The sequence below is a fragment of the Amblyomma maculatum genome, chromosome 2 (assembly GCF_055883805.1).
Source record: "Amblyomma maculatum isolate TAMU_Amacu chromosome 2, ASM5588380v1, whole genome shotgun sequence".
NCBI lineage: Eukaryota > Metazoa > Arthropoda > Arachnida > Ixodida > Ixodidae > Amblyomma > Amblyomma maculatum.
In genome coordinates, this window is record NC_139345.1 from 30,254,250 (window position 1) to 30,266,326 (window position 12,077).

Here is a 12,077-nt window from a genome sequence, read left to right on the forward strand (position 1 = left end):
AACCACTTAGTTATGTCGGATAACCATCTCTTGTCGTGTCAAAAGCTCCGCACCGAGCGGCGCCTTTATCGCTGCGTCTTTGTGCGAGAGAGCGCTGCCCTGTCCCCGGCGTCTTTGTGCGAGGAGGCCCTGTCCGCTGGCGCGGCTGCTGGTTATCCTCGTCTTCTCCTCCCTCGCACGGAACACCGCTGGTGTTGCTCTGAAGTGCGCCTTCTTACTGACCGACGTTGACACATAACGCATGGTAAAAAATGGTCACGCATCCGCGTGCCTTAAGTAGACAAAACGTGAAGGTTGGCTGCGCCGACGTCAAAGCAATGTGCCTTCTCCGCCGTGGTCACGGTCACGGCTAGAATAGCCATGCTCACGAGAGTCAGCCACGTGTACGCCGCACCGACGCCAGAGCGCGCTGAAGGGTTCGAATGCGTTGATCGCACTTCGCCATCATCGAAAGGCAACCTTCGCGACTGCGGCGGGATTCCAGTCATTGGACTCAGCCGCCGAGGGCCCGGCACGATTTCCTGTCTGCAGGATTCTAGGCATAGAATTTCAATTGTTTGTGGCGAAATAATGATAATTATTATGGGTTCACAGGAAAGGAAAGACACAGTATCCGTCACATTTGTTCTGTGGACCCCTGCACCGCGCGCCGTAGGGGAAGGGAGGAAGATGGGAGTGAAAGTGGAAAGAGACAAAGAGGAGCCGTAGTGGAGGGCTACGGAGTAATTTCGACCACCTGGGGATCTTTAACGTGCACTGACATCGTACAGCCCACGGATGCCTCTCTGTTTCGCCTCCATCGAAAGGCAGCCGCCGGCAGTTAGGTTCGAACCCCGGTACTCCGGCACAGTATAGTAGGGCATTTTAACAACTGCGCCACCGCGACGGGGCTTGCGGCGAACCTTGATGGTCGTTCCTTCACTCGCTTCATTTAAGCTCCATTGAAGGTTTCACCTCAGTATATATGGTCCTTAGATAGCCGACTAAAGAAGCCTTCTTCACCAGCTGGTTCATGAAGAGAAATGTGAGTTCAATGGTCGACAGCCAGATTCGCGAGGTAAAATCCGGTAGGCGGCTCATACAGGAAGAAATGCACGTTCTCAGCAGTGGCCAGTCGTGTATTGCCCTACTGTCTTGTGTGGCACCGCCTCAAGAAGGTGGGCGACGCGTGCGGAGTCGTCGTCGTATTTTTAGCACCATGTAGGCCTGCGCGCATGTGCTGCCTTGTACAAGATATCAAGTGGGGCCAGCTTGGAAGACAATTCGCCCTAGACCACCTTCCGCCTGTCAGGCCGGCGTCGCTTACACCATTCCCGTCACCCATGGAAAATGTTACAGTGAGTGGGACAGTTGCTTCCCTAAGCGGAAGAGGTCATTTATCTGACCACATTCGCCGTTGCTTGCGCAAGACATTCATGCAAGGCATCTTTGGAACGAGCACGCATGTTGCAAGTCCGGAACGCAGAAAAGTCCGGAAATTTTTTTAGGCCTCCGGCATTTTATGATGAAAAACATGTAACTGCTTTAGTAGGCATTGCCTTCCATCACTCCCAGGACGAAGGAAGTTATCAATTGAAGCAAGCATGTCCGCCCCGTCATCCAGATAGAAAGAAATACGTAGATGTGTAACAACTGACGTCTGAACAACGCTTTTTTTGTTCGATTTCATTTTTTTTTTGTCCTTTTGGACGATTGTCGTTCAGTATCCTACATGGATTGGAGCCTCTGAAGAGTCTGCAGCAGCACCACCTAGTGTGCATAAAGAGCCGCTTTTGGAAACAAAATTTGTGTCGCGTTCTTGGTGTCCACTCTCTCCGTTTCTCTTGTGCGCTGGAAAGATGTATAGCGCTATTAGCAACCAACTAGCCAAGCTGTGTACGTTTAGGGCTCTGTTCGAAGGCTGGCAACGCTGTTCGCGGGGCAAAAGGAAGAACTCTAGGCTTGCTAAAAATGATCGAATTACCTTTTTATTACGCTGAAATCATTGATTGTCTGTAAATTCTCAAGAACGTCCTACGGTGTTCCGTATAGAATACATGTATAGAGAGTGACCCGGTTTATCTTACGATACGTGCTCAGCCGGCCGTGAAGAGAGAGAAGATTCTGACTGCAGCCGCAATACGACAGCACAGAGTACTACATCAGTCTATGAGGTGCTGTCGGTGGCAGGAAGGATATTTCCTCGTTTTCTTCGCAATCGTTCCAGGTGTTTCTGTGTGACGCAGTTGAGGCTGACGAAGGGACCACCTCGCGCGCGCACAGTGCGTACAACGGTGGAGACTGCTTAGCTAAAGCACCGCGTCAAGCATTACTGTACTGCGCATTGCAATGTGTATTCTCTCCCGCCCGCTTTTCTTTTTTTTTGTCCTTAATACATTGTTGCTCTTCTACGTGCCTGCAGTTAAGAAGCAGTTTTCACAAGCAGGCTTTTCCTCCTCATGTCACAAAAATACTCTTGGGAGAACTCGGCGTCGTTTCACTGCCTCCGCTCTGCCTCTGCGCAGCAGCACGCGTGACGGAACGAGGCGGAAAACCATTCACCATTGTGAACGAATGAGCCCGACGAAGACAAAGGACATTAAAGCACACAGCGACGAGCTCTGACTCTAAACTATTGTGACTCTTGTGATAGGCGCATTTATACGGAAGAATTACGTGATGGTACAAACGTCTCGCTGTCTAGCGCAAAGCGCATTTAACCTTTTCGCCTTTTTATGTGTAACCATGAAGGGCAGGCGGGAAATACCTGCCACGACACACACGAAGCTCTTAAGTATCCTATACGAGAAGCTTTGGTATGGATTCTACACTTGGCCTCCACGAACGGGCATGAACGAAGAAGAATGGTCACTAAAAGAATTGCCAACTTGCAGAATGAGTGAGACCACACGTCACGAGCACTTTCATGTCGTCTAGACGCGGCTGTGGTGTCCTTGAGGTCAGCAGGAGCCCTCTCCTGCTCCCGCGAACCTGCGCATGCAAGACTGGCTGGACAGAGAGATGCTAAAAGATCAGTGGTCCTGCCATATCTGCAGGGTCTGTCACACAATTTGAAAAATGTGGCCAGAAGGTATGATGTTGGTGTAGTTTTCTCAGCCCCAAATAAACTGTCAAAATTATCTAGCTTAGTTGAGAACAAAGCAGCGAAAATGGCTGGGGGAAAAACACGTGTCGGGTGAAGCATGAGTATTCCTATGTTCCATGTGAAGTGGGTGTGATATACAGGATTCCGTTATCTTGTGATAAAGTGTGTGTGGGTCAAACGGGCAGGTATATTAATGTTCGGTTACGAGAGCACGAGAGGTCATTACAGATTCGTAGAGGCTCTAATCGAGTACCGCATTATGTGATGGCTGCTAACCTTTTTTTCCACAGAGAGATATTTTGGATGCCCATCCGGCGCAGATTAACCGGAAAATCTTTGAGGCCATGCATATCATGCGATTAGGTGAAGAATGTGTCAGCGACCCGTCAATCGCTTTAACAGGTAATGAGGTTGGATTTCTTGAATGCGTCATGTGTGCTGGGTTGTCATAACTTGGTATTTGATTAGTGTGTGGTTTAGTGCGGCTTGGCTTGGGTTTTTATTATGTTTTTTGTTCAATAAACTTCACTTGCGAGTCAGTGCCCGTCCCGTGTGCTTCTTGCTCTTCTTCCTCGTCTTTAACGCTGTTTATTCATCATGACATCGTACAAACTAGCCCAGATGTCTCTTCTATTACAGATTATTATTAACTAATTAAGACTATTAGCTGCCAACAGTGCATATTATCCATGCAGCAGTGCTTACCCCAACAACTCATAAGGAAACAGCTCTTCGGTAACGTGGAGCATAGAACCATGCTTGGGACCATCGACTGGAATTCTCCATAAGTGTCGTGTGCATGCACTTCCAGGCCGATGGCGGGTCCGGTGGAAGAGCTCATGGCAGCGGCGGGGTCAGCCCAGAGAGACACGCTGCTTCCCCTGTGGGCCGTGTTGGGCATCCTGGCTGGTGCCGTGGCAATCTCCCTACTCGTCAAGCTGTACACGGTGCTCACCATCGGCAAGTGCTCTTCCAACGTCGACATGACGGGGAAAACGGTCATAATCACCGGAGCCAACACAGGTGAGCGCAACTGGGACCGCAACCATTTAGAGGCCCTTCGCTCGCGTATGTAGCAGAAAGACAATATTCAAGTTTTATTTCCTAGGGGCAGACCAGCATTTCAGCGGGCCATTTGCGAGGACAATTCGGCCCTCGCTTTACTTTGTTAATGCTGACTTGAAACTGTGTGCTGGTTTCGGATATACTTGCTACGCCTCATTTATGTCATGAAAGGTAGCTATTTTAAGCATGTCATTATATTGAAGCTTTTAAAACATTCCTGCTTAACAAGCAAACAAATTATATCATGCACCTATATAACCTCCCGTAGAAGTGGGAGGTTGTCCGCTTTGTAAATGATGTTATACGTGCGATTCAAAGACCTGGGGTCATGTTCTATGAGGACTCATAATCATTTTTCTATTTCTCACCGCAAGGCGTCATGCATTTGTTACTGTAGTTCGATGATGAATCCGCGGTTTTCAAGAGCCTGTCACTGGCGACTGCACCTCAGCATCGGTTGCATGATGCATCCAATAGCTGCAGCTGGAGTGAGCAGCGAGCGGAGATGGCTACGGTCGATGGCGGGACCCGCTATATCGGGGCTTCTCTCCTGCTCTCGTCTTATGCTGCAGTCATGCTGTTGTCTCATCAAATGAAATAAAAAATGAATAACGGGCCCTTATGAGATACGTTCCCTCAACCCGCATGCTGCCACGCGTCTTCTTGCGGATCAGTCGCTGCAGCCATTCTCGGTGCATTAGATTTCTGTCGCACAGCAAAACAAGTGCAAAGAAGTGGGCTTGTGAGATTATTCGAAATGTTCGAATAGCTAATCTGATATCCACTTGTTCGAATCACTGAATGAACCAAATAGTGCACGCTGAAAATTATGCGACACGAATATAGGTTTTCGACTAATCTAGATTACCGCTCTTTGAATAATTGTAACGACGTTCAAGTATGGCACTCTGTAGTTTTCGTTAAAGGGCAACACCGGGGAGCTGTTTGTGTTCATGATTTCACCACATTCAACCCCCACTTTCCAGAAAAAAAAAAGGACATTTTTCAATATATCAAGCAGAGATATTCCAAATGAGCAAAAAACAGAAACCGTATCCAAAAGACCAATCTATGAAGTCCCTGATAGGTCCACAAATTCTATCTTGTGCACGTCGATTCGCGAAACTATAGTTACTTCGTTTCTTCTGTAGTCGCTATTTGCTTGTCAAAAGACCAAAAGGAAGCTTAAACATTTGCCTCCTAGCAAACGCAGAGCAAATATAGAAGGGCATGCGTCCATTGACGTCGGGCACTCAAGATGGCCCTTAGGAATATCTCCGACTAAGGCCACGTGCTGTGAAATTTTAAAAAGCATTTGTGCTGCGGCAAAAACATCACACCGTGGCAAAATTCACTCGCAAACTGAGGATAACGTGAAGTGAAAGCTTCAGTAATAATCGAGGAGGTTGAAAAAACGTCGGAGTTCCCCTTTACCGATTGTTTAAAATAAGGGATTCACTACGACGCCGCATAGCGCGCTGCCGTGAAAGGTAGGCACCGAGTGCCATTGCGGTAAGGCTTGTATACATCGCTTCCAGACTGGACGAAGCGACAGAGCTGCGTGTGACAAAGAGCAAGCCGTACTAATTGATGGTCGATCTCTTTCGTAGATATTGCTGCTCTGACCTATGGAGCACTGCTGATTTTACCCGCTGTTGTCATTAGTAGCAGCTGGTATACTTTTTCAATATGCAAAACATGACTGTCATCGAGATACCTATATATCCATAAGATTTTGTGTAATCCTACAAGATATGGAATTGTACCGCACCGCCGCTGCTAGTGTCTCGCTATATTGCATTATTCTTCACGTGGTGTGTACGATCCTTGTATGAATATTCGTAACACCCGCAAATATCACAAAATTTTCAAATTCGTATTCGATTCGGCTATATTGCTTTCCGATTCATGCTGGATTCGGTTCGATAAAAATACGATTCGTACGTCCCTGCACAGTATCGTGGAGGCATTGCCGCATCGCGACCAGCGACAATACATTTACTCGTCTTTCTCTCGAGATCTTACTTTCCATCAATATGGCGTACAGAAATTTGCTCTCCAATAGCGTTTGTGGTTATGCGTATCCAACCGCATATAGCGCACAGGACTATTTGCAATTTGCTCTCGTTCACGAAGGTTCATCTCACAAAGAATGCACTCACTTCTCACGAATCAAACGTGACTCTTACAGTGGCACGCAAACACTCCAAGATAGGCAGCCCCAGATATTCAGTCCTTTTATTAACCTGTTTTCGGGATGTGAACGTCCCGCTTGCTAGTTGCTTGTAAAGAGCCCTTAGCTACTTGCACAAATTGCATGTATAGGTGGTTATCAGCTGCTTAAGATATTTCTAACTAGAATTAAAAGGAAGGAGATTGGTCCTCCCGGCCCTTTGGAGTTTGGAACCTATAGGGGACCTTCGTCGGTTGTGGCCGAGGCTGCTTTTACCAGGGGCACCTGCTATTATTAAAGCCGTCTTTTTTTTTTTCAGTTTTTCTTCTCACATCTATGAATTTTCCACACCAGGCAGCGACGGGGGCACAGCTGGAACTAGTTGGCAGGCCAGGGCATTTCTTTTTTATTCTTCCCCAGTAGAGAAAGCACCAACAATCACAACGCTGGTAGCGAGCAAAAGGCTCAACCTAATTTCTTTCCAGCAAACTTCTCAGGCAGCATGTAGACGGTTTGATCTGAATTTTAGCATCGAAGAAAGTAGAGGAAAACTGAGCCCGGAGAAAAAAAAAAGGAACGTTATTTGCAAGAAAAACAGGAGACCAAGCTCATATGCGATGAAGAACGTGCAGGACGCCGTGCTGCGCATTTTGTTTCCCTGAGCTACGAACGTACGACTTCTCTCTTGCTGGTTTTTTGGTGAACTATGGAAGCTGTTCACCGCATAAAGCCATCCCGTTTCACCAAAGTCAGTGTAAGAAAAATGCATATATATATATATATATATATATATATATATATATATATATATATATATATATATATATATATATATATATATATATATATATATATATATATATATATATATATATATATATATATATATATATATATATATATATATATATATATATGAGGAGATCCACCTGCTTCGGCACCACCGGAGATATTACCCTCATTTTAGTGACCACCGTGGGATGTTCTCGTGCTCGAGTGTCCAGATTATACTCTCTTCTTTTTTATTTTATTTTTTTTTTCGCCAGCGTGCGAGAAGGCGAGGGGACGAAGGAGTGTACTAGCGACGTCCGGAGACGTCACTTGTTCACTCCTTCGCCGGTATCTCCCCGGTGGCTTCGCATGCATCCACACTGGACGAAGGGAGGTCTTGAAAGGAACTATTTACCCCACTTCAGTGGACGGCCGACTTACAGTGACGCCGTAATTTAATTTCGTGCTGTGAAGGTAGGGGGAAATAGTCGACCCACATTTTGCTCTACCTTGCGTACGGAGAAATGCGGTATGCCTGGAGGGGCTACTCGGCGACCGCGCTGACGCAACAAGTTGCATTCCCTGACTCCATATATAGCAGCTCGATTGCGCGTCTCTCCTGAGCGGAAGCGATCGTCCGCGCTGGTTCAACGACATGCACAGCCCAGCCCGCCTTCGTCCGCCGCTCTCGGCAGAGCGCATTCGCTCACTCAGCGCTCAGCGCAAGCATACGCTTTTTTCCAGCTGCAGCTGTTCCTGGTACGGCCTCCGCTACAGCGTGAAATTTTCTCCTTCCTCCTATTTTTACTTCCTGTGTGTATGTCATTTGTGTACGAGGTGTCTTTATGTACTACTAAGCTTTCTTGCTTTCGTTTCACTTTTGCATGTATTACCTTTGCATGCCAATTGCCACTTACGTGTGCTCTATTTCATATATAGAGTCCAATGCTACCTTAGTTTTCCTTCCTTCATGCTGCTAAGGTTAGGAAACGTAATAGGGCGAGAAAAGAGTGTACTACGCTGCTAAAGCGACAAGCTTAAAAACGCTCCCAACAAAAACTTGGCAATTAGCTTTTCTTTTTTTACTGTTTTCTTAAAATACCAAATATATTGTTACGTGGAAGATTTACAGTCCCAAAGCTGTCCGTACAACTAACTATGATGAGGGCACCGATTTCACAACACTCAGCGTCGTCGTCTTCTCCGAGTCTGTTGCATTCTTCATCCTCATCACGAACAGCCAATACAGCTAAGTAACACTACCCCCCCCCCCCCCCCCCCCCCCCCCCCGCGGAAAAGCACAGTCCCGGTGCGGTCTATGTTAGCGAAATAGAACGTTGATGATAGGGCTTTAGACGGGACACGTGCTTGAAGAGCTGGGGCGAAGCTGCTCGGCGATGTCCCTGGGCCCTCGGTGATGGTCCCGGCTTGAAGATGGCGTCGATGCTCCAAGGCGAGGATGGGGATGCCGTACCCAGCACCTCCATCAAGAGATGTTACGTGGAAGATTTACAGTCCCAAAGCTGTCCGCATAACTAACGTTGATGAGGGCACCGATTTCACAACACTCAGCGTCATCGCCTTCTCCGAGTCTGTTGCATTCTTCATCCTCATCACGAACAGCCAATACAGCTAAGTAACAATATGAACGTGGAAAGCTCCGGTATTGAATCTTACTTTCAATACTTGTTGTAGTTATTGTGAAGTTTTACGACGCCTGGACAGACGAGAGTGCTCTCAAACATAGGGATTTTCCCTAAATGTAGGGAATGAAACCGGCGTTTAAGAAAAAAGAGAATTTGGTAAAACGTAGGAAAATACTATATATATATATATATTTTTTTTTACCGAAAGGTAACTGCCTTTTCCTATTCGAGAGTCAGCTGGCAGGTTTGTCGTTTTTTTTTTTTTTAATTTACGTGAACCTACGCAGACGGATGTGGTCAGCCACACCTAAACTCCTTTGATTCGTTTTTTTTTTCCTTCTAAGTGGCACCTGTCGTGGTTACCTGACGCATCACCCCCTTGCCCTCACTTGGGCCTTGATCCTCGCACTCTATTTGGAGTCCGTTTGTACGACGTATCGTTCATAAACCATAACATGAAATTCATATCTGCATGTTCAGATTAATTACGAAAGAAAAAGCCGTTAAGCGTCCTGGTGAAGCCTATGACAAGTGATATTAGTTGGCAGGTGAAATGGTTAGTAGATTGTGTGACGTCACTACATCTTATAGTGTTGTCGAGTTGGCAAGAGCTGCGAACTCAGACTGCCGCCTCTTTGGTGTGAATCAAATCCGGGTCCTAGCTCCTTTTTGATGGGAAGGTGGGATTAGAATCAAACTCAGGACACTTAGATCCCGAATGAGACATGCTACCCGATAGGCCACGCAGGTACGTTCGTACGGCTTGGTGTGAGCTGGGCTTTATATTTTTCTCTGGTCGTTTTTCGCATAACAATGTGTGTAGGGTAATTGAGGCAAAAACTAGTTAGAGGCTTGTGATGAAGCGACTAGCAAAATGCATGTACGCGAAAGAAGAGCCGCATGAGGAGCCGTTGATACAAAAGATAAACAGAGCTAAACGAGGGCAAAGCCGCTTGCGTGCCAGAAACGCCTTCAACTCAGCCATGAAAATTCGAAGCCATATTTTTTTAAAGGGGTGCTGAGGAAGAAATGAACAGAGGAAACGTTCTGCGACATTTGATGGACCGAACATCTGAGAACACTTAAGAGGTAGTTAGCAACTCTCAAATAGAAGGAGGGGAGACTTCTCCTTTTTATTAGTGCCTGGTATTTCTGGCACTTTGTAAGTCGCAAATATGGCAGCTATACAAATTTCACAATGAAAAATTTATCTTTGGAAAACAGCTGCCTGCCACCCTTTTTTACTTCTTGGAAGAGTGGACTAAGCCTGTGTTCAAGCTTCTCTTCCCACCCCCTCCCCGCTCCCCACATCTCCGTCATCACTCATATGAAAAATTTATATATCAATGAAATTTTATAACTGAATTTATTATCTTACCTACTAAATTTCAACGGCCAACCGAGTAACGCTAAACGCTGTGAGCCTTTGAAAGTGGTAGTATATTCACTGCGTCATATTTCTAGTTCATGTAAACTTACGTCGGCTTCTCCCAAGTGCAGGAACGAAAACAAATTTAAAAAAACTGTTCACATTATATGTCTCAGTATCCGCGTGCCCAACGAGACCTGCACTTATCTATAGTACGCGGTATCAAGTCATCGTTCGTGTGCTGGAGTCATAACCGACACAACACAACAAGAAATTCAGCATCTTATTTACCGGTTGAGGGCAAATTTCGCGCGCCGATGTGCGTTTACAATGCCATGCGCATCATTACACCGAAAGGAAACGGACGCAATATATAAGATGTTCCTCAACGGAACATTTTACCTTATATCGTCATTTAAAAGTTCTTGTGCTAAAACAATCAGTCGGTTTGACATTCGGTTGACATGTTTACTGTTAACACGTCGCTAACTTTGGGGCGCTTTGTAGTTGCCGACATGATTTCAGGTAGGCTTAGACATATATGTTGTTCCCATTCTTGCACGTGATAATAATTTACTTAGATGAAGCGTGAGTGAATTCCGGTTATGTCAGGCAGCAAGAATGGTTAGATAGTACAATGGAGTCATTAACAACGCTTTCCCGGGAGGCCGAGCAAAGAGTCCAGCAGCCCCACTCGGAAAGAGACGCCGCTTGGTCGTTGTGCTCGCAGGAAGCAGTGACACTGGATTAGTCATACGAATATATGCACATATCCGTCATTATGCAACCGCCTCCCCTCAGCCTTAATCGATTACGATTGCTTTTTAAAAGCTCTGAATCTATGATCTTTCAAGAAATGTGGGACTATCCTAAAGGATACAAAACAACGGCAAACACATGAAACTTGGCGTTAGGTTTACTTTTTCATCTGTTCTAATCTATTTATTTATTTATTCAAATACCTGACGGGCTCCGATTGGAGTATTATGTGATGGGGGTTACATAACTAGGGTGCGAAACAGAAGCAAGTAGAAGATGGTTATTTTAACATCGTTATTTTCAAAACGTTATCGTTATACAATGGCAAACACAAGAAAAGACAACAAAATTTTACATCGTCAACGGTGTGTGTGTGTGTGTGTGTGTGTGTGTGTGTGTGTGTGTGTGTGTGTGTGTGTGTGTGTGTGTGTGTGTGTGTGTGTGTGTGTGTGTGCGCGCGTGTGTGTGTGTGTGTGCGCGCGCGCGCGTGTGTGTGTGTGTGTGTGTGTGTGTGTGTGTGTGTGTGTGTGTGTGTGTGTGTGTGTGTGTGTGTGTGTGTGTGTGTGTGTGTGTGTGTGTGTGTGTGTGTGTGTGTGTGTGTGTGTGTGTGTGTGTGTGTGTGTGTGTGTGTGTGTGTGTGTGTGTGTGTGTGTGTGTGTGCGTGCGCGTGCGCGTGAAGCCTTCGGAAGCACGCGCCTGCTGATAAAAATGCCGTTGGGAGTAGCCATGCAACAGCCTTCACCTTCCAGAAGGTACACCCACTTTCCAGCAACCCTCCTCCCAATATCCACGTTGAGCAACTCCCCCACCAGAAGCCCACGCAGCATGAGTACAAAAATCTACGAAACACCTATCACATTGCACATTGAAGTTGAAATAGCAATAAAGTCTAAAGACCTTTCGGCTTGCTTCTCTGTTCATCATTGCTGATCGCCATATACTCTTGGCTATTGCAGCCGCCAATACACTTTCTGTAGTTGCATACTTTCGTGGTTGTTCTCTCCATCTGCACTTATTTCAACAACGGCAGACACACGCGGTCTTGATTCTGGCTTCGTTTAAACTTGATACGAGGCGATGTTGGACACGTCTGCACGCAATCAAGCATAGCTGCCCGCCACCGTGCTGATCACCCAGTCGAAAAAAACCACAGAACTGTGTCAAAAATACGACAAAATATCCTGTAGTTCTGTCGTAACCATCAGATTT

General features: G+C 46.3%; 1 protein-coding gene across 2 annotated transcripts in view; it reads left to right on the forward strand.

Annotated features, from left to right (window-relative positions):
• LOC146198274 (retinol dehydrogenase 11-like) overlaps positions 1-12,077 on the forward strand; it is a 53,833-nt gene that overhangs the window by 29,469 nt on the left and 12,287 nt on the right. For both annotated transcript variants that reach the window (XM_084593684.1, XM_084593685.1), the window contains exon 3: positions 3,897-4,108. In XM_084593684.1, coding sequence (XP_084449810.1) covers positions 3,901-4,108 — 208 coding nt within the window. In that variant the 5' untranslated portion in view covers positions 3,897-3,900. The remainder of the gene's footprint in view (positions 1-3,896; positions 4,109-12,077) is intronic.